The 22,163-nt window shown below is 49.4% G+C and overlaps 1 protein-coding gene across 2 annotated transcripts in view; it reads left to right on the plus strand.

Annotated features, from left to right (window-relative positions):
* Positions 1 to 19,332, plus strand: part of LOC142575137 (uncharacterized) — a 99,671-nt gene extending 80,339 nt beyond the window's left edge. For both annotated transcript variants that reach the window (XM_075684171.1, XM_075684172.1), the window contains exons 4-5: positions 9,528 to 9,672; positions 14,466 to 19,332. In XM_075684171.1, the coding sequence (XP_075540286.1) occupies positions 9,528 to 9,672; positions 14,466 to 14,724 (404 nt within the window). In that variant the 3' untranslated portion in view covers positions 14,725 to 19,332. The remainder of the gene's footprint in view (positions 1 to 9,527; positions 9,673 to 14,465) is intronic.
* The last annotated feature ends 2,831 nt before the right edge of the window (positions 19,333 to 22,163 follow it).

Consider the following 22,163-nt stretch of genomic DNA (forward strand, 5'->3'; position numbering starts at 1 on the left):
AGTGGCACCGATTCTTAGTGAAATTTTCTTGAGTAAAGTGAATCGCCTGCTTGAGCCCGTTTTAGAGGGTGTAGCGGGAAAAACAATTGAGGTATGTCGATGATTTCCTTATACTCGTGGGCGCAAGTAGGTCTTTACAGCGCGGGCTGATTATTTAAGCATTTGAAGGAGAAAGGATCGGGGCTCAATTTCACGTGTGAAGTGCCGGACAATAGAGTAATCCAATTTTTGGACTTGAGTCTCAGGTTTGGGGGACCACACACCTGCTGGATGTATTCTCCCCGATCTGTTAAACCAGTTCTTGATTTTCGCTCAGAGCACTCGAAAGTTATAAGAATTCTATAGCTTGCTCCTGTTTGGCTGCGTCTTTGAAGAGACCTTCCCCACATTTGATGGGGGGAAGCTTTGCTAGGCATTTGGGAAGGCTAGGTGAGACGGAATACTCTGTACGTTATTTGGCCTCCTTGAGTGAAAGGATTCTGGAAAAATCGAAACGCGGAAGTAGCGTTAGAACGTGAGCGAGGGGCGTTAATGACGGTCATGTAGTAAGCGTTCGTTACATACATGGCTTTTCGCACCGTTTGAGCGTGGTTCGATCACGTTACGGTATTAATGTCGTTTTTTTAGCGAATAAGTTGAGTAGGATCTGTGCTGCCGTGTATAATGGGGCAGAGGGTGCAGATCAGGAACAATTAGTGTGCGCCATTGAGCACCGGAAAAAAGCACGTTCAAGAAAGGCGTGGCGTATGAAATTCCTGTCTCGTGTGGCGTGCGTGCGGAGGGAAAGATGCGCCAACGTACGCCTTAGGGAAGATATGGCTGCCTTAAGGGGTCAGCCCTATTCGAATCTTGCCTAGCACTGCAAGAAATGCGGGAGCAGTTGCGCTCTAGTGCCTTCAAAAAACCAAAGTACTATCGAGGTAGGGAGATAAATCAGTTCGAGAGAAAGTGGAAGCTTACTTCATTGATAAGGCAGGAGACACGTGTGTTGTGCTTTCGTTGGTTTCACTACATAAATAGGAGATAGATTGCCGTGACAACTTTGTTTAGGGATTTGTTCATATTGTAATTTCATGGCAAGTGCGCCTTTACTGCGTGATTTTCGGTTGTTGTCACGTGCATCATCGCTTATTTATAGATGTGCTTTCATTAAAGTTGTCTTTTGATAAGCAGCGCTTGTCCGTGTATCTTTCATGCGTAGTTCATGCCGTTTCGCACTGTCAATAGTTTGTTTCTGAAAGGAATGGTTTGAAAGGAGTGATCATTTTTAAGTTTTGTTTTCTGAAATATTTAAGAATCACCTGTTGCCCATAGCCTAATTCTTGTCTCTGGGCTGGATTATTCAGAGAGGCAATAAATTGAAACACAGATAATTAAAAGAAATCTCGAATTAACTTCGTAATTTATTTCCTTACGGCGCGTATTGCAATTTACGAATTGTAGTCTGAGTTTGCGAATCGTATCGACTTGATATGAGTCTGCAGGATGAGATCATTCGAGATATGCGCCATCAAACTCGCAGTAAAAAGGCACTGTTGTTCCACTTATTATTTGAACCAAACGCTCATTAATATACTCAAAGACAAAACGTACCCATACATGGCCTCTTTCTAGATTTCCAAAATGCTTTGGACAAAGTTCATGACTGGCTCTTCCTAAAACTATAGCCTCTTGATCTTAACCCTTATGTTCTCCAATGGATACGCAGCTTTCTCACTAACCGTCAACATTTCGTTTACGCTAACCAATGCTGGTCTAATTTATCACCCGTTATCTCCGGCGTGCCGCAAGGCACTGTCCTGGGGCCACTAGCTACTCTTCTTAATATTGACACAATGCTGCGGGGTTCCCGCACCGCGGGACGGCGCGCGCAACGGCCGGCGCCATGGAAGACGACGAAGCGCGTACGCTTCACGCTCTTCTTCTGGCCCGCCATTAAAGAGAAGCGTATATTTGTAAGGCTCGTCTTCAATCTACGTTACACTTTTCTGGTGGAGGTGCTGGGTACATGCTACCACGCCCAGATCGAACGCTGTCTACAAGCTCAGTACGAAGCCCGGTTGAGCTGACTCTTGTTCACGTACGGACAAGCCGTCGACTTCAGGGACTGCCACCTGAGCACGAGCCTATACCCAATCGAGTCGGAAAGATCAGTACATCAGTTCCGTCTTCTTCCTCAACGGCACCGACCGAGGTCGTCCTTAACCAGCCGCGAATCCCCACATCCTTCCATGGGGACACTTTCGAGGATGTTGAGGACTGGCTCGATCGCTTTGAGCGTGTCGCAGAATTCAACGGCTGGACTCCAGAGCGCAAGCTACGCAACGCCTACTTTGCCCTCGAGGACTACGCGCGGGCATGGTTTGAGAACCGTGAGGAGGCCTTATCGACATGGGACGAATTCCGACGCCAGCTAATCAGCACATACGCCAGCCTCGATCGCAAGGAGCGAGCTGAATCTGCAATTCAGGCGAGAGTACAGTGGCCGAACGAAAGCGTCGCAATGTCCCTCGAAGATATGTGCCGACTTTCCCGACGCGCGGATCCATCCATGCCGGAAGAAAAGAAGGTGAGGAACCTGATGCGTGGTGTCAAGCAAGAGTTATTCGGTGGCGTGGCCTAACACGCAACCCACCAAAGACCGTTGCAGAGTTTCTCGCGGAAGCCATATCAATGGAAAAGGCACTGCAGCAACGAACAAGGCAGTACAACCGCGACGTGTCGACCCTATCGCGTGAGCCTCTCGCTATACCCTTGGACAACACCGACGCCTTGCGGGAGCTCATTAGGCTTGTTGTCCGAGAGAAGCTCCAAGAGCTTCAGGTGGCTCCGGTATCGGTACCGCGACTCGCTCTGGCTGAGGTCGTCCGGGAAGAAATCAGGCAGGCAGTACACGTTCTGGAGCGAAGCGAGGCACCACAGCACGAGGTACCGCAGCCACGGCCTCGCAAGTCGTATGCGGAAGCTGCGCGAAGTTCGTTGTCTGCGACTTTTCACGATGCGCGCGATGTCCCGGACTTTCATGGTGTACGCGCCGTTGAACAAGCAACTGCCGACTTCAGGACTCGCCGCACTCCATTCATGACTGAAACACGGCCACCCCGCAAGAGCGACGTATGGCGCACTGCAGACCGGAGACCATCGTGTTTTCATTGCGGTGAAGCCGATCACCTCTACAGGGCCTGTCCTTACCGCCGTGCTGGGCTCCGTGAATTTTCACTCAATGCGCCTTGCCCACGCAATGGTGAACGCCCCCTCGAGATTGAAGCCTACCTCGCGGACGCCAGGAGCTCGTTTGGCCCACGATTCCGTGACCCCCGGTCACCGTCACCTGCCCGATGCAGGTCTTCCAGCCTCGTCTTCACGCCGAGCGCAACAAGGCGTTGCTCACCCAGGCCTGCCTGCCGGGAAAACTGAGTCCAGTCACCTGCGGAGGTGAGGTCGCTGACGTTGCGAACGCAGAAGATCCTCCATTACGACGACCGCGAAATGACGTAATTGAGACGCAGAGAAAGCAGTGTAGTTCGGTGTCAGTATCTTGCGACGTGCCAGTTACCATAGATGACCACGAAGTCACGGCGCTAATCGACACGGGTGCGGACACGTCTGTTATGAGCCAGAATCTCGCGCGCACACTGAACAAAGTTTCGACGCAATGGACCGGAACTCAGATTTGTACTGCAGGAGGGCACCTCATAACTCCAATGGGCCAGCGCACGGCACGAGTCAACAATCGGGGCTTCACGTACATCGGCGACTTCGTCATTCTTCCTGAATGTTCAAAGGACCTTTTACTCGGCATGAATTTCCTCCAGGCGAACGGTGCCATCATCGACCTGCAAGAGTCCAGAGTTAGCTTCGCTACTACACAAGCCATTGCGAATAGTAATGACAACGACAGTGACATCGCGCTTCGCGTAGCTGACGATCAGGTCACGTTGCCACCCAAGAGCAGCGTGCTTACCCTTGTCCGATGCGACATGGAAGATGACGCCGAAGGAATTGCTGAGGCCAACATCCCGCTGCTTCTTGAGCGCCACATCATTTGCATAGCCAGAGGGCTCCTTCAGGTGCGAAACAAATGTTCAGTCGTTTTGCTAACAAACTTTAGCAACGAGCATCCGCATGTACCGCAAGAAACGACAATCGCATTTCTTCGCGAAATCATTGATGTCACTGACATTGCCACATTGGAAATCGCATCGTCTCAGCAATATGAGTTACCCAGCCTAAAAGAACGGATTCACTTTAACGCTGCTCTGTCAGACCATCAGAAAGACCATCTACTGAGTCTCGTGAATGAATTTGCGGACTGTTTTTCAATGTGTTCCAAAGTACGGCGCACGTCCATCACAAAGCACCGTATTATTACGGACGAGTCTGCACGTCCTGTTCGTCAGCATCCTTACAGAGTACCTCCAGTCGAAAGGGAAGCGATTAAGCATCAGGTGAAAGAGATGCTCCAAGACCACATGATCCAGCCGTCCACAAGCCCGTGGGCCTCCCCTGTAGTGTTAGTCAGAAAGAAAGATAACACACTACGGTTCTGTGTAGATTACAGGAAATTGAACAGTGTCACCAAGCGCGATGTTTATCCATTGCGTCGCATCGACGACGCATTAGATCGTCTACAACATGCCAAGTTTTTTTCTTCATTGGACCTTAAATCAGGGTATTGGCAAATCGAAGTTGATGAACAGGATCGTGAAAAAACAGCGTTTGTGACACCTGACGGGCTTTATGAGTTCAAAGTTCTCCCCTTCGGTCTATGTTCTGCACCTGCCACTTTTCATCGGATGATGGATACCGTGCTTGCTGAACTCAAAGGCAAACCTGCCTCGTATACTTGGAAGACGTCGTCGTGTTCTCGAGCACGTTTGACGAACATCTCGCACGACTCAAGAGTGTCCTCGCTGCGATCCGTACTGCCGGCCTCACCATCAAGCCTGAAAAGTGCTACTTCTGTTTCCAAGAGCTCAAATTTCTTTGCCATGTCGTTGGTCCTAAAGGCGTCCGACCAGACCCCGACAAGTTAGCTGCCGTCACCGAGTTTTCGCCACTCACAAACAAGAAGGCTGTCCAACGCTTCCTTGGTTTGTGCGCATATTATAGGCGCTTTGTCGAGGGATTCTCGAGAATTGCTGAGCCTCTGACATGGCTTACATGGGACGATGTGCGTTTCATTTGGGCGGACGAGGAGCAGCAGCCGTTCAATGAATTGCGCCAGCGTTTGCAAGCGGCCCCGATACTTGCTCATTTCGACGAAGACGCTGACGCTGAAATCCATACTGCCGCCAGTAATACGGGTCTCGGTGCAGTTCTTGTGCAGTGGCAAGCTGGTGCGGAACGCCCCATTGCTTATGCAAGCCGCAGTCTCACCAAGGCTGAGAAGAACTACTCAACCACTGAAAAAGAATGCTTAGCGGTTGTGTGGGCAATTGGTAAATTCGGACCCTACTTGTACGGTAGGCCCTTTAAGGCTGTCAGCTATCAGCACGCCCTGTGTTGGCTTGCCAACGTCAAGGATCCTTCAGGCAGACTAGCCCGTTGGAGCCTGCGCTTACAAGAGTACGACATAACAGTTGTCTACCGATCTGGGAGGAAGCACACCGACGCTGACGGTTTGTCACATGCACCACTCCCTACGACGTCATCGGACCCTGACCATGACTTGCCATTTGTCGGTGTTATTGACGCCATAAAGATGGCTGAGCACCAGTGCGCTGACCCTGAGCTGCTGCCGCTGATCGAGCACCTTCAAGTAGTTGAAGGTGTTTTACTCCGCTCGCTCGTGCGCGGCTTATCATCGTACCGCTTGCACAACAACGTCATTTACAGGAAAAACTGCGGAAGCGGTCCCAGTACGTACCTCCTTGTCGGGCCGTCGGCGCTGCGCCAAGACATTTTGCAAGCCTGCCATGTTGATCCATGCGCGAGACACCTGGGATTCGCTAAAACATTAGCAAGGATACGACAGAAGTATTACTGGCCCCGGCTTTATTCTTCTGTGAAACTGTACGTAAAGACCTGCTGCGATTGTCAGCGCCGCAAGAAACCACCAGTTAAACCGGCTGGCTTTCTCCTCCCTGTGGACCCTCCTCAAGCACCGTTCCAACAAATAGGAATGGATCTACTTGGGCCATTTTCAGTGACCTCTTCGCACAACAAATGGATAGTCGTCGCTACCTACTACTTAACTCGGTACGCCGAAACCGAAGCTATTCCGCAAGCAAACTCGTATGAAATGGCCAAGTTCTTTGTACGCCACATCGTCCTACGACATGGTGCACCGTCTGTTGTCATCACCGACCGCGGTACAGCATTTACAGCCGAACTTATGCAGGACGTTCTCCAGCTGACGCATTGCTCTCACCGCAAAAGCACTGCGTATCACCCTCAGGCCAATGGATTAACGGAACGTCTGAACAGAACGCTGGCTGATATGCTCTCCATGTATATCGACGTAAAGCACAAGACGTGGGACGAGATTTTACCCTATGTGACCATCGCGTATAACACTGCTGTACAGGAGACTATGCAGTATACGCCGTTCGAGCTTGTATACGGCCGTCACGTCACGTCCACACTTGACGCCATGCTACCTCTGGCTGATAATAGCCCCACCAGCGAACACGTAGAAGAGTTCGTACGAAGAGCTGAAGAAGCCCGCCAGCTTGCTCGGCATCGTATCCGGAGCCAACTACATGCCGACACCCTTCGGTACAATCAGGGTCGACGCGACGTCCATTACAATACCGGCGCCTTCGTGTGGGTCTGGACGCCCATCCGTCGCCGTGGGCTCTCGGAAAAGTTGCTCCACCGGTATTTTGGTCCCTACAAGGTTACACGCCGCCTCAGTGACGTTACCTACGAAGTCGTCCCCTGCAGTTCTGACCCCGGTTCGCCCCGTCGTCGTCCTCGCGCTGAAGTTGTTCATGTAGTGCGCATGAAACCCTACTATGCGCGTACGTGAACGCCGAGCTGCACCTGAGGAGCTCCATTTGTTGTCGTCGCTGAAGGAACTTTCTCACGCGACCGAGACGGTCGCTTTTCGCATGGGGGGCAATTGACACAATGCTGTGGGGCTCCCGCACCGCGGGACGGCGCGCGCAACGGCCGGCGCCATGGAAGACGACGAAGCGCGTACGCTTCACGCTCTTCTTCTGGCCCGCCATTGAAAAGAAGCGTATATTTTGTAAGACTCGTCTTCAATCTACGTTACAATATACATTAACGACTTACCGAGAGGTTATTCTTCGAAAATTCGTTTGTTTGCTAATGATTGCGTAATCTATTGTCCCATCACAAACGACGCTGATTTTCGTGCTCTCCAGTCTGACCTTAAGGTCATTGAAACTTCGTGTAATAATTGGGTAATGTCTCTCTACGTCAAAAAAAACGTCGCTGCTTACTTTCCATCGTCGCCAATTATTTATTTCAGCTGATTACGCTGGTTCTGAAATGTGTGCTATGACTTCTTATAAGTACTTGGGTATTAACTTGTCCAGTAACCTCGGTTGGTCCTCACACATTTGCAGCATTAGCAATGATGCCAATCGTGAACTATGCTACCTGCGCCGTAATCTACGTGTTGTTCCCCCTTAAGTAAAATTACTCGCATATTTAACACTTGTTTGACCCAGACTGGAATACGGATGTTCAGTGCGGGACCCATGCCAATCTAACCTGGCAACAGCACTGGACTCCATACAGAATCGTGCAGCAAGGTTTATTCACTCTGACTACTCTTACCACACTAGCGTCACTAAACTTAAGTCGTCTCTGAACCTTTCAACCCTCGAGCACCGCCGCAAAACAGTATGACTGTGTCTATGTTACAAGTTTTATCACTCGCTGCATCACCAGACAGACACCACGTCTGCGCAACGCACTTAATCCTGTCATAGCCATTCAACGGCTGTTTATCCCCCTCCAGCTCGCACCACCGCTCATCTTAACTCTTTTTTCGTTCAAACAGCGAAAGTCTAGAATAATCTACCTGCTGAAGCGGTTCACTACTCCAGTTATTCATCGTTCAAGGCATTCATTGAAGATATTACCTAGTTATGTCCACCCCTCATGTAAAATCCCAAATGGGGTATTTGAGGTATGAATGAGTGAATGAATGAATAAATGAATGAATGAATGAATGAATGAATGAATGAATGAATGAATGAATGAAAAGTAACTGGAACGCTCGTGTATTTCGTCTCACAAATTGGGAAATAATATCTCGAAAGTGGTGTCATCCTGGCAATTCAATTGGATACGTCCTGCAAGCTCACAGGCCACAATTAACAGATTGCAATATGTGCCATAAAGTAATTAAGAAGTTCATTAGTTATGTTTTGTAGGTTAGTTGAAGATGTCTTTCGATTTCTCGTGATATTAATGTCCACCTCTTGGAATAATCCAGCTCAGGAATAAGAATTATGCTATCTGCCGGAGGCGATTCTTCTAAATTCCGCAGAACTTATAAATCGTCACCCCGTATATTGTCCGTTGAATCTAAGAATGAAGACCCCGTATGCAGCCGTGTGCGCACCAAGAAAGTGGTGGTGTCGTTGACCAAAAGAGCAATTGGCGCGCTTTGTTGTCACGCACCGGTGCAGTGAACTCGAGGCCACAAGAAAAAAATATGATGCGCGACGGGAAAGCTTTCTTCTATTGCGCGCAATCACGCACCCTGAGCTGTCGTCACGGCACCGGGCCGGTTGTCGATCGGAAGGCTGCCAAGCTCGCTGTTGATTCCATAGTCCGGCGTACACCGCCTTGTCACTCCGCCGTCCCATACACCGAGAGTGGCCTAAATGAAGCGGCATATTTTCTGATTCTGCCATGTCAGCGCCTCGCTTGAAGAACTTTCGTGGCGTGTGTTATAAATTAGTTTTACCGCTACCTAATATGTAAGGCGTAACTTTTGCGCAGCTAGTAGCTGTTCATTGCTTGTGCTTGTTCAGTGCGTTCTATAGATTGAACTGGCTTGATTCTCTGCTGGAATGCTTGGTGCTTTTGTTTCAGTTGTTCTTTATGCCGCACTTGTTGTGTTAGGGTCTTCCGCGCATGTAACGACCCCCGGGCTAACAGTATAAGATAAATAAATAATCTTTCGGTTTCGTTTTCCGGGAGGTGTGTATGTGTCGTGACGTCATGACGCAAGATTCTCACGTGCTGGCCCCGAATGACGTGCTGTTCTGGCACTCTCTCTCCGGCTCTCTACATCGGGCCGCAGCTTGTCAGGCGACCTAGCGAGCGTGTTCTGCTCCCGCGTGACTGCTTTCTGCCTCGTGACATCATGAAGCATACACAGGGAAGCCAAAAAGCCGGTGTGTTCTTTTCTTCTAAGATATCGGCTTGTGCGACCGTTATTGAACGCCAAAAAAAAAAGAAAATAAAACGCAAAAAAAGAGAGGTCGCTATCATTGCGTCCCCATTAAAAAGGCGGGGTTGCAGCCCGCGACCCAGTCTGCCCTCGCAATGTGCGCGGGGCCCAGCCCAGCGAGTGATCGTGCGCGTGCTGTGTGCAGAGTACCTGAAGTACGCTCCCTGCTTCGGCCGCATGTCTCGGCGCGACGGGCCCTGCAGCGGCAAATACGAGAGACTGAGCAAGCTCATGAGCTCCGAGATGGACTTCACCCAGCAGCACAACAGCACGCTGCCCCAGTTCTGCTGGTAAGAATCTATATGCGCGCTCAGAGATGCGAGGGGCACACTGAGCGGCATAGCCGCCCAAGGCTCCTCGCAGCAAACCGTTTTGATCCCGCAGGAAAACTCTCGTTGGATTCGGTGTCTCAGGCATGCCATGTACCAAAGTTAAGGGTGTTTGAATTCTAAAATTTCCAAATTGAATTGAATAGGAGTATTTGGGTAAAACAACATCTTTTTTTTCAAATTTCTAATGAAAGCGACATATAATGTTTCCCCGGAGGCTATACGGTAAAAAAAAAAAAAAAATGGCAGGTTTCGTTACTCTGTTTGATGCGCGCGCGTAGTGCCGTCCGCAACTGGGCGTACTGCAGTCAACGGAAGAGCTTGCAAATGAGAAGCAACTGATTTCGTTTGTACAGGGACAGTACACTCAACGAATCGAGGGAGCAGCACGTCGCCAGATATGCACGTAGGGTGCTGTGTTCGTTGAAGGAGAGAAGTGTGTGACACTGCGGCTCCGCACGCTGTTCTTAAAGGGGTGCAAACACGGTGACACTGGTCAAATAATCGAGAGGACAAATTCCGTTTTAATGGCTGGAAACTATTAGGCATAAGTAATCTGAGCCGCGCCCAGGGACCGCTGCGCTACTGCGCAACTGCTTCTGTCGTGCTTCTGCTCTCGGGCAGCAATTTCTCCCTGGATAAGTGGTAGTAGATTCGAGCAGACTGTTCGTCAATTTCCCATTGCGAATTAAATAGCGAAGACCACTCAATTCGTATTCGAAATTTCTTTTTTTCGCACACCCTTAACCAGGACGCATGAAATTGTTGCTCGAAACTTGTTCTCACGCATGCCTCCATAAAAAAAGAAGCAAGGCGCTCCTCGGCGCGACAGCGCGCTTATATCGGTCAAGTTGCCATGCCGAGCTCTTCAGCATCATATTTGTTTTCAAGGTACGGCGCAGTGTATTGTTTGTGTATCCAATAGAAAAACCCTGAATATAGTAGGACTGACATCTGCTTTCATTCAGTTTTTTCTATCAATCGAAAACATGTTATTCAGGTGTATGTGCTTATTTCAGCGTTGTCTTATTTCAAAACAATATTCGCTATCCACTGACAGGCACTTGTTTGCGAGATGATTTAGACAGGTTTTACTTAGAGGCACGACAAATGATGATGAGATTACAGACTCGTTCATGTGCCTTGTGTGATGTTCACGTATCTGCCACATTCCCAGTTGCTGTCGCGGCAGTGCACTGAGGCAGCTATAGACGAGGTAAGCGAGAGACTCGTTCCGCTTTGACTTGTGGGCGCCCTATGCACGGATGTTCTGGGATCTTTTTTTCTCCGTAAATACGTCACTCCTCAGTCTTATATTTAAGTGAGCAATGTGGTGGTCGCACATGCACTGCACCTTGTCATACAATGGGTCGGACCGGTACGATACTGGACTCTACAGCGTCCTGGCTTCAGCTAGTGTGTGTCTCGTATCTCAGGAATTCTGCTGTCTCGTCCGCATTTTCTTTCATTTTTTTCCCTTGTCAGCGTAAAATATTTTTTTTTTCCAGAGGACACGTACAACAGGACGAGGAGGAGTACATCGGGCAAACTGGCCAACGCTTTAATGGTCGGGAGCGCAAGCTGAGAATGCTTCTGGCAGCCTAATGGCCATACATGACAAGGAATACGGTTGTTATGCAGCGCCTTGCAGTGCCAAATGCAGTGCCAAATATGCAGCTTTAGAACAGAGAGATGAAGATCGCATAGAGGTAATGAATGAAACCGTAACTAGGCTGGCTTCAGAAGGAGCAATTGAAGGGAGAGATAAGGCACCAAGGCAACCAGTAGGTAAGCTCTCCCATGTAACGAAAGACCTCATAAAGAAACGACAAAGCATGAAAGTGTCCAACTCAAGAGATCAGATAGAATTGGCGGAACTGTCAAAACTTACCAACAAGGAGAAAGTAAGGGATATTCGAAATTATAACGTGAGAAAGACTGAGGAAGTAGTAAAAAATGGACGCAGCATGAAATCAGTGACAAGAAAACTTGACATAGGACAAGCCAAGATGTATGCACTGAAAGGCAAGCAGGGTAATATCATCAACAATTTCGAAGATATAGTAAAAGCAGCGGAATGATTCTATACTGATCTGTACAGTACTTAGAGCAGCCACGATACCTCCATTCGAAGTAGTGATGAACAGGTTACAGAGGCTGCTCCTGCTACCAGCGATGAAGTTGAAAGGGCCTTGCGAGACATGAAATGGGAAAAAGCGGCAGGAGAAGATGGAATAACAGTGGATTTAATCAAAGACGCAGGAGCCATCAGGCTAGAATAGCTTGCGGCCCTTTATACGAAACGTCTCGCGACTTAAAGGGTCCCAGAGATGAGGATATTGTTGATGATGATGATGACAAGCTTTGTTTTTTTGCTTTTGTAGGGAACATATACACACTGGTGCTACGTGACTGTTGGCTATATAGTTAACAGAAATCCAATGTGTACTTCTTGTTTTTTTAGACCAGTATGTGTGTGGAAGAGGTTCTTCATCTGCTTCTGTTTTGCCCCGTAGAATGCCTGTATTGTGTACCTTGCGGAATTTATTAAGCTGTCCCTGCGGAACAAAACTGCGCAGTGGTCGCGATTGAGTGTTCGTTCGGAGCCGTGGCCTTCGTGGGCTGCGTCCGTTTGCAGCTTTGTAACGAGCCACCGTGGTTCAGGGGCCATGGCGACGCTGTGCAACTGCGAACAAGGTCGGGGGTTTGACCTCACCCATGGCGGGAGTGTTTCGAGGCGGACAGATTTTCTTAGAGAACGCAGTTAGCAGTATTCACCCTGGTGCGCACTCTCTGCGGCTTCTTGAGTGAGGCTCATCAGTACACATTCTGCGGCCTCTCTCTGTTGTCTTTGGCCGGATGGTTTGTATCGAGACCTTGCACACGCAACGCAGTCGCCTTCGAATCGCCTGGTGCGCAGAGTGTTTTTGTCGGTGCCAGTCCGTGAGGAAGCATAGCCCCGGCGGTGAGGGGGCTGCCGTCTTTGATGAGCACGTGTACCGAGTGCCAACCAACGAAGCTCTGCGGCAGCAGAGTTCTAAATACGCGCGGGCGGATTCATCCACACTGCGGATAGCGCGAAAGCACAGCGTAGAGTTATGAAATTGGAGGGTTTTGAGAAGATGGACAACTAGGGAATGGCGAGGGAGGCGAGGGCGTTCGGCGATGCCAAAAAGGGCACCGCTTTTTGCGGCTGAATGGTACCGAATATATCAGTGACAACGAAAAGCTTTTGTGCACCTCTTGATTTCCCGTCAGGCAGTGCGACACAAGTCTGATTGACGCTGGCCTCGCCAGAGCTCATGGCCTTCGACCCCAGTGTGGCGATGTGCCAGGGATAACGAAGAGACGTTCATTTGAGGATCGCCAGCCGTTTGTGCGCAGGGGCAATTAAGAGCGGGCGTGAGAGAGAAAATTGGGGGCTTTTGCTCCTTGAATACATGACTCCGCCTAGGCACTGCGGAGGATATTTCTTAGCGCGCGTTGTATGCGTTTGTTCCCTACTTGTCCCCGACATTGCGGAGTGCGATCGAGTTTACGCTCCGCCGCTGGCTGCCCGCGCGGTGAGGCAGTGGGCATGGACGCCCAATTCGATGATCGCCGTGTCTGAAGTGGCAAGGTTCTCACTGGTGTTGTATAAGTCGCGGGTCGCATTTTTCGTCGCGACGATGTATAGATTGGATTTTTTTTACAAGCACTGCTCCAGGAGGGCACATGTAACCGGCAAACGGAGGCCTCAAGAGAGCACCTGTGGTTATAATAAAGCAGGCGGCGCAGGATCTCCAGGGCAACCAAGGGGTAGCGGGGCCTCAAAGCTGGAAACAGGGCGGCCAGTGGTGTATAAGATCGGCTATCGCTATCGCGGACAGCCAATTTTTCAAGCGAACACCCCCTGGCACGCTTCGGCCTCCGCGGCCCCAACCCACGAACCAGTCCGGCTTCTAGCTTTGGTGTACCCGTTATCGCTTTGGTGTCCTGGAGGCGCCGCCAATAATGTGAAATAATGACACGTTGTTACAATTAGTAAAGAACACGATTGAATAAATATAGTTCAGTCCAGCCACGAACTTGTGACGCTAAGTTCAGCGCTACCACGCCCCGCGACTTCTGCAACACGAGTCAGAACCGGTGAAAGGCACCGGTGTCAACCAGTCACACCAGTGCCTCTGAATCTACGTCGAACAGACTTTCTCGCGCCAGCGGCTCTGGTGCTGAGTCAATCGTCACCGGCGGCCTTTCAGCCACTTGCGTTCAACCGCGGTTGCTACGGCGCTCTGCCTTGTAGACTTTCAATATATGTGGCCCGGGCTCTGTTACGGTCGCTACTGCTCCCACAGAAACGTCTGTGATGTTATTTACAAGGTACATCGCTGTAAGACACAAGAAAGCTATGATATGCCACGACTGAGCACAAGCACCGCAGGTGCGAGACACTCCGTCTGACACAGCGGTCGCCAAATCGGGCGTCAGTGCCCGCTGCTTCACCTATTTTACCGCGCCGGCAGCCAGCGTCCGAGCGTAAGCAAACGTAAGTAGAAGGTAGTAGAATCATATATTAAGGAACAAAAGCCCCAGATTTTCTCTCTCGCGCCCGCTCTTACATCGCGCCTGCGCACAAACGGCTGGCGATCCCTCAAATGGTCGTCTCGTGGGATAACGCGCTGCGGATTTAGGACTCGTTATATAGAACACGCCTCGTGATTTCGCTTTCGTGTTTTTGCCACTGGTGACGCCAGGCGCTCTTGTTGTCGCAGCTACTTCTACGCCTTCTACAACTGCTACCGGGCCCAGACGGAGAAGCAATGTGGCGCGCAGGCGTACCGGCTCTTCGAGCGCTACACGGGCTACCTAAGCAGCAGCCTCTTCACCGGGTCCTGCGAGAAGCACCTGAACCACACCGAGTGCGACGCAGTTGCCTCGTCCACCACTGGCCGGGCACCGGCCCTCGGGGCCTGCGGGCTGCCACTGCTGGCGCTGGCCGCCGCCGCGACGGCGCTGCGCCGGTGGTCGTAGACGGCCGAGCTCGGCATGATGTTCTTCGCCGAGCATTTGCTAACGGGGGACTGCCAAGCGGGATCGGAAGGTGACGGGGATGCCGAGTGGGCCAAGGCTTACTTTTCGCTGTGGATCTTTTTTGCTCGATCTCTTCTCGTAGCAAGGCCGAGTCCTGTCCTCGTTTTGCTGGATTAACACTCGCTGCAGCGCCGGTCGCCTGTATGTATAAGGTATGACGAACTCCGCCCCCTTCATGTGCACCACCCTTGGTACGCGTTCAGCACAGAGACTCCCACTGGCTGCGAACCTTTCCCTCGGGGAGCCCGTCACTATATGGTGGCTCATTGCTAACATTGACGTAAGCGAAAACGGCTCCGTTATGAGAGCGTCAAAGAACCGCGCAGGCGGTCGCGGAATTAGTCTCGATTAGAGCGATTCTGGAGCTCGTTTATTGCTTTTGGCCCTAAAAAAGAGGCAAAGAAAGCGGTTCGAAGCGGCAGTACTTGCAGTGGATCTCACGTGTGCATGAGGCGCCAAGGGAAACTCCGATTTGGCGCGAGTGCTAGACGGCAACGGCGAGACAGACGCGGCTCTAGACTTTGGCAGCAATTGTAGGGAGTTGATAATTTATGTGACAAAAAATCCTGTCACAACGTTGCTTCAGGAAGGCCCCTCGAGAATGCCAAGGGACTTCCGCTCCTGTCGTTTTCGACGCGCGGCAACTAAAGCGCGGCTAAAGCGGCACACGCCCGATCACACTATGCGCGCGTTTTCTTCACTGCCACACGTGAGAATCTTGTTGGGTTCTCCAAGCGCGTGACATCAATATTATTCGTTGGTTCAACGTACTTGTTTCACCGCAAAAACACCCAATAACGTTCGGCGAAAAACCCTGCTTGTGCCGCTTTATGCGTTTTCTTAGATAGCAACCGCGCGGCGTACAAGGGAGAAGGGTTATTGTGCGCGTTCATTCCCTTGCCGTCCCACCTAGCTTTCAGTCGGGCGAATGTCCGGTTGCCAGCTTGTCGGAATATTTCTTTTTTTCAAGTTTTTGTTGAGACTGCGATGGTGTTGCTTTCTGCGTCGAATATATAATGAGAGTTGCAATATGTCGGACACGGATTTGGCTTCGTCCTATGCACCAATAGTAGCTAAAATGTATCAGGAGAGGCGTTTCATCGTAGGTGTTTGTAGAAAACTTGCACACCTGATGATTGGGAGCAACCAGCCGACTAGGGGTTAATCGCGTCACATGTGAGATTGACACGCGATTCCTATGGAGATTGCAGGACGACCACTTGAGTCTCGCCTGTTTTTCGCCTCCGTGCTCAGCCTTACGTCCGTCCTCGGAACGCCTGCGGTTGTGAGCAGGTGCGCTTTCGAAAACTGTTGCGCGGCGTCCCACGCCTCTGGTGGTGGGTGCACACGCAGCAAGAGAGATCGCTGCACGTTAAGAAAAAAAATAAAAGAGAGAGAGAGGACCTGCCAGACATGACACATCCCGAACGTGTCACATGTGGAGAGCTGCTGTTCGAGCGTAAACGGCAGCCGCAGAAGGCAGCGAGTGACAGTGCCTCAGGCTCAATTTGTCATCATGCCATAAGTCGTTCGTGCCAATGGCGATCTGGTATTTAAAGCTGCTTCAACAATATTCCTCTGTATCTGACAAACACTGTCTACCCCCGACGTGAAAGGCGCTTCTTAATGCGAGTTGACGCGGCGTCGGGCAGCACGCTTCTTTCTGTTTTGAATGTTGGAGCACACAACCTACCCAGCACATTTCTTTTGCCTGCATGGATAAAGCAGCTATATAGGAATCGCCACATTGTAAATAAAGTCGCCTTCCACTGCCCGCTACTTCTAAAACAACTGACGCCGCCGGCACTGAGTGAGTATAAGCAGCGTCGGCGAACGACAATGGAAAACAAAATCGCAATGATTGCTACCGAACAACCCGTAAGATCTCGATATTTCTTCTGGTTATGCAATGCGATGGCGGCGCGGTGTTTGGGGTACGGCGTGTCGTACTTGTATTTCTGGCAAGTGCACCTCCGCTCAGCGTGCCACGTGCAACGATTCAATGCCGTGCGAAGCGCTCGAGTTAATCTCTCGGCAGCACAAGAAAAGCACTGTGCTCCCCTCGTTGGCTGTCGGTCAGCAGGCGTCAATTGACAGCTGAGCCTCTCTCTCGCACTCCTTCAAAGGGGCAGGCGTCTCTTATGACATCCTTATTTGTCAGCTCTCATTCATGAAGGCCGGAGAAATTGAGGAACTCCTTTGTCATGTTAACGTTAAACAGAATTATTTTCTTGCTCCATAGTTTTGCTTTGAGAACCTTGTCTTACTTAAGTGACTGTGGGATCCGCCTGCGGACAACAATCTCACAGGTTTGTTTCCTGGCCGAAAAAAAACTGAAAATAGGCAATGCGGCTGGGTGCACTTCTAAGGCACCAAAACCGGAAGAACCACAGTTGGTTCTTCTCTCCTTGCGAGCAAAGCGTATAAGGCACTGCTTCACAGCATTCGTAAAATGACGACAGGTGTTTTTCAGACGACACAGCAGTACTTCAATGTCTCGAATTCTAACTGGCAAAATATTCTTTCCACAGCGCGGGGCGTGACATAGCGCGCAGTTTCTTTTACTGCCATGATCGTCATTTTCGTCGAAGTTGTCATTTCGGTTTGTCTCTGTCATCAGCCTTTTTCATGCACCGTAAGTTCGTTCGCGATCTCTTCGTGTATAAGTGATAAATAATGCTCGTCGTTTTAGCGAGCCAGATACGGAATCCTTCCACCGCACGTCTGGTTACTGTGACGTGCCGAATTTCGGGTTGCGTTGTTTGTGGCAGCAGTGATGTGGTTGTGTTCATTAGTTTGTGCCGTGCCGTGCTCGTTATCTTACGCGGTTACTGGGTCGGCCTAGATCGGGGCATCTTTGTGGGTGCAAGCGAGGGAGCCGATCTGGCGACACTGAAGAGCAGCACTACCGGCACTTCTTTACCAATATTTTTTGTGTGTGTTCGTTTGCAACCGATGCGAATTTTGCTCCAAGTGAAATGTTGTGCACTCTTGGCAAGTTGCGGCACGAAAGCGGTTAATGCGTTGATCACTATTCGTGTTCCCTTCGCTTGTGGTGTACAAAGAGCTTACAGAGGCGCCTGCCAAGCTCACTGAAAGCCGGAGAGACGAAACGTGCGAAATGCATCTTTGTGTTGAACAGACACGTGGGCGGCAGAAAAGCGGTCACCGTACCTACGCACAGGAGACTATCAAAATAACATTGTGTTGGACTTCATTAGGGGCGTCTACTTGGCTGCACCTTTGAGTTCTTTCATCAAATTTACACATACTCAGTAAAACACAATCTTCTCGCGGTTGTTCTTGGCCGTGCGTGCTGTTGCGCGGCTGTCCGAGAAGATAATTGCGTGCCTCGTTTCAGTCCCGCCGATCGGGCCGCCTCTCTGCAGGGCTGCTCCCGAACTCCTTGCGGCCTTGGGGAACTTCACTCCTTTCCCCACTGCTTCTTGTTCCCCACCGATGTGCTGTTTATCCACGGCCTCGCGAGGGTTCTTGTGATGAAAGAATGTTTCTTGCGAAAGACTACCTAAGTGCGGAAGTGGTGCTTCTAATTGTTTAATTCAAGTTCTAATGTAAAAATCCACCCGATGGACTAGGATTCGTTTTGGCCCCTCACGGAACCCTAAAATACCGTTCGTGAAAACCCTGGGATTCGCGGAACCCACTTTGGAAACCCCCTGCGCTACCCCATGACAGATTCGACGTAATGTACTCCACCAAGAGGGAAGCCTGCATGCAACCAACTCGTCGAATCGTCGGCTGTAGTCTGAGGCTTGTCGGCCCGTCGGTTAAGGCAGAGGTTCGGGCTATCATGCTGCTATCCTAAGTAGCGCTTAAAAAGACTGGTACCGACCACAGACGGCGCTGTGTGCTGTCGCCCTTATGTCCGTTCTTGTCTATTTAGCGCTATTCAGGATTGGCTGATATCACTTCCTGTGACCACTTTGTCTCGCAATAAACCACGTGTGGCGTTGACTAGACGCAGTACGTGGTTGTGCTTAGCAGACATAAAGAGCGATGGCCATTGAGTGCGACACTTGGGCCGGCAAATAGCGCTGGGCGGCGCGCACTTTAGACGGATAAGCAGAGGAGCGAGCATAGGCGGCGCACTCCGTGGTCGGAGGCGAACACCGTCGGGTTGTGTCGGTCATGCTGAATGAAGCGAACGCGTGCCCAAGTGCGGCTGCATTTGGCGGCACCCTTCAGCGCGTGTGAGTATAAGTCGGGCGCACTTTTCATCCCAACTGGGGCGCCGTGTTTGCATTGTTGATACTGAATTCTCGTTGTTTTATGTTTCCACAAAGCATTTCGTGCGAAATTGGTATCGGCCATTGGCCGGCCGCCTTCTCCAACTTTACGACTGGTTGGAATTTGCTCCCGCAAACAATTTTATACATTGTAAGAGCTTTTCTGTTATACGGGCCGGGATACTCCGCACTCTGAAACGCTGCCTTGTAGAGGCTACCTTCTCCATTTATCTTTGCTGGCGAACTCTTGATGTTCTCACTAGTCGCAACGTTATACAAATAAAATGTTTTTATGGTATGATTTATACGTGCTTATCTCAAGGATTGTCGCGACATTTCACTTGGCACCACCTAGCCTCGAAGAATAAATCACACAATGAGCAGTGATAATGCTTTAGGCTTTTGACGCTGTAGCGAGGTGTGTGAGAAAAAAAGAAAAAAAAAGTGATCAATCGCGATAAAGCTGAAATCGCTCCATAAAATTTTTTTACATGGCTTACTCTTGAAATACGCGCGCGATTCACCTTTATCGTGAGTTCTTCGGAGTAATCTACCGATGTTGTTGTTGCATACTAAATACAACAGCTTCACTAAGGCCTACGTCATTCATGTTTCTGAAAGTTTCATCTCATCCAGTCATGCTCGTTAACACGCTTACTTTTACTGAAAGTTTGTTTACCATCTATGCTACCCCGGACTGCTCACTGCGATGTAAATTTGGAGTGTTCACCGTCCTTTAAGGTTTGTGTATATTTAGCGCGTTTTCTTCTTTCGCAGCGTTCGATTTTGCCCTGGTTATACTGTACGTGTGGAACATTTGCTTTTTACCGTTTGCACTGTTTACAGAGTGCCATTTAAAAGAAAGAAAACTTAGAAGAAACGATCTTTTATACGCAGTGTCAAAGCCGGAAGTTTCAGAGAAACAATAACCTCGCACTAACGATCAAACTGAGACTTGTGCACTGCCGCTTTCTGGAAGTTCAGCTATTGAAATACCCGTGTTCTGGTGCCATTCACGAATCCTCGTCCACTTTGGGTTTCCTTGCTCCGAAGCGTTGATGACGGAGGATCGCTTAGAACACGTCTTCGCTATACCCGTGGTATAGCTCAATAAGGTTGCATACATTATTACTTTTAAATAAGATACCCCAAATGTTGTAGACACCACTGTTCATAGCTCGTTTAATATCTCTGAGAATACAGGCGATACTCTCGGCTAATTTACACCGAGTCTTTTTCCCGGACAAAACGATATCATATTAGTGGCATTTTTATGCATGGTCAACAGCGGCTGACTGAAATATACTACAGAACAGTGGCATAATGTACAGATCCAAGAGATTAGCTATTGAAAGACGGATTTGACTGCCCACGATATTGAGCCGATAATAGCGGGGGGAAAAACATTACCGACAAGCGGCAGGAAGAGCTGGCTTGTGTCTTCCACGCTATTCCTGCTTCTTGTCCGTATAGAGCCGTTCCGCTTTTACCGGTATACTATCCTTTTTTACTTATTCTTGCGAGAAGGGGCTGTTGATGTCACGTGTGAAAAAAAGTATAGCACGAAGTTGGCAGGTAGCGAGCTCTGCGGTCTCGTTCGGCGGCTGACATCCCGGACGCACGAAAGGCGCACCACCCTTTCGGCCACATCACGTGGTGCACGACGCGCACAGAACGCAACCGTCGCGGAAATTTCGGCTCGTCTAGTGTTGGCCGCTTTATTTAGCGGAAGAAGGCTCCCAAACTGCCTCTTACGCAACAAGCTCTTACAAGTCGTGCAAGCGAAGTCTTTTTTTGTTTGGTTGCACTAGCGCACAGACTTAGTGCCACCGCGTGTGAAAACTTTAAAGTATTCTTTGGTTGGCATTGAATGCATTTTGCGTTCGCTTCCATAGTAGCAATGCATAGCGGTAAACGAAACGGAAAGCAGCTCAAGTTCCTGAGGATGAGTCCAGACTTCATATAGTGACGCCGCTCATTGACCAAAACAAATAACTCGTTTCACAAGATGAGTTATCCAGGAACCAACATAGTGCAAACAGATTCATAAAAAAAAAGAAAACAGGAAGGTAAATTGAGTTTTTTGGGAACAAATCCCTATTCAACTACAAAATTTATTTAGTATGGCACACATGCATTTTGCTGCTGTATCAAGATATGCTGTATAGCCAAGTGGGTGACTTTTCCTTGAATATAACAATTTATAATTATCTTGGATTGGCTTGTCAACGCACAGCCGGAGCGTTGCACAAGTGACAAATTGAAGTCGGGAATTGAACTGATGAAACCTTAAAAGATTAGCGTGTGCCGAGCAACGGAAGAAAGCACGTCGTCGGTGTTCGTTCACAAGAGGAGCGCCAGGTTGCAATAATAAAGAGTTTTCCTCGACATTGCGTCTTTTTTCGAGGGAATGGAAGCCTCTGTGCAACTAAGATACTTTCCTATCGCTTGTTCTTGGTGTTGTAGGCACGTGTTTGCAGAGCGCAGTAATCGTAGCATCTGTACACAATAGATTCACTGTATCTGCGTCTGGCAGTGTGTTTTATGGCCGAACGTCCTGTAGAACCAGCAAGCGCAGTGCCACTTTCAGTTAGTGCAATTCACTCATTTTTACTTTCTTATTTGGGGTCTACTATTGATGATTTTTGGTTAACAGGCTCTTCCGCCGCCCATTTGCTACTTAGTATGCAATAGCATATTATACAAAAAAAAGTGTTATATACAATAAGTGAAAAGGGAGGCTTTCTTCCTTATTGAGAACCTCAGTCCTTACTAGGTGAGATAAAAACCACATCATCCTAAATCGAAAGAGACAAGAGTGACTGCATTACAAACATAACGAGGTTGAAGCACTTATACCTGCTGAATTCCAATTAGTGCACATGGGATAAATATTTATAGAAGTGATAAAACCCCCATGCTTATCTTTGCTGTTAAGCAACCTATCAAAAAACTTATCGACAACAGTTAGGTAAAAACGCAGAACTGCGAACGCCCGCTTTGTGCTTATAGCTACAATTCTTTCGCTTTTTTTCCATAAGGTGCCCTTGCCATGAGCTTTACTGGATTTCAGCAGTGAATGATATTGCCGCTTTGTTATGCACATTCGCTTTTTCTGTCAAATAGTTGTAC

This window comes from Dermacentor variabilis, chromosome 3, assembly GCF_050947875.1.
Source record: "Dermacentor variabilis isolate Ectoservices chromosome 3, ASM5094787v1, whole genome shotgun sequence".
NCBI lineage: Eukaryota > Metazoa > Arthropoda > Arachnida > Ixodida > Ixodidae > Dermacentor > Dermacentor variabilis.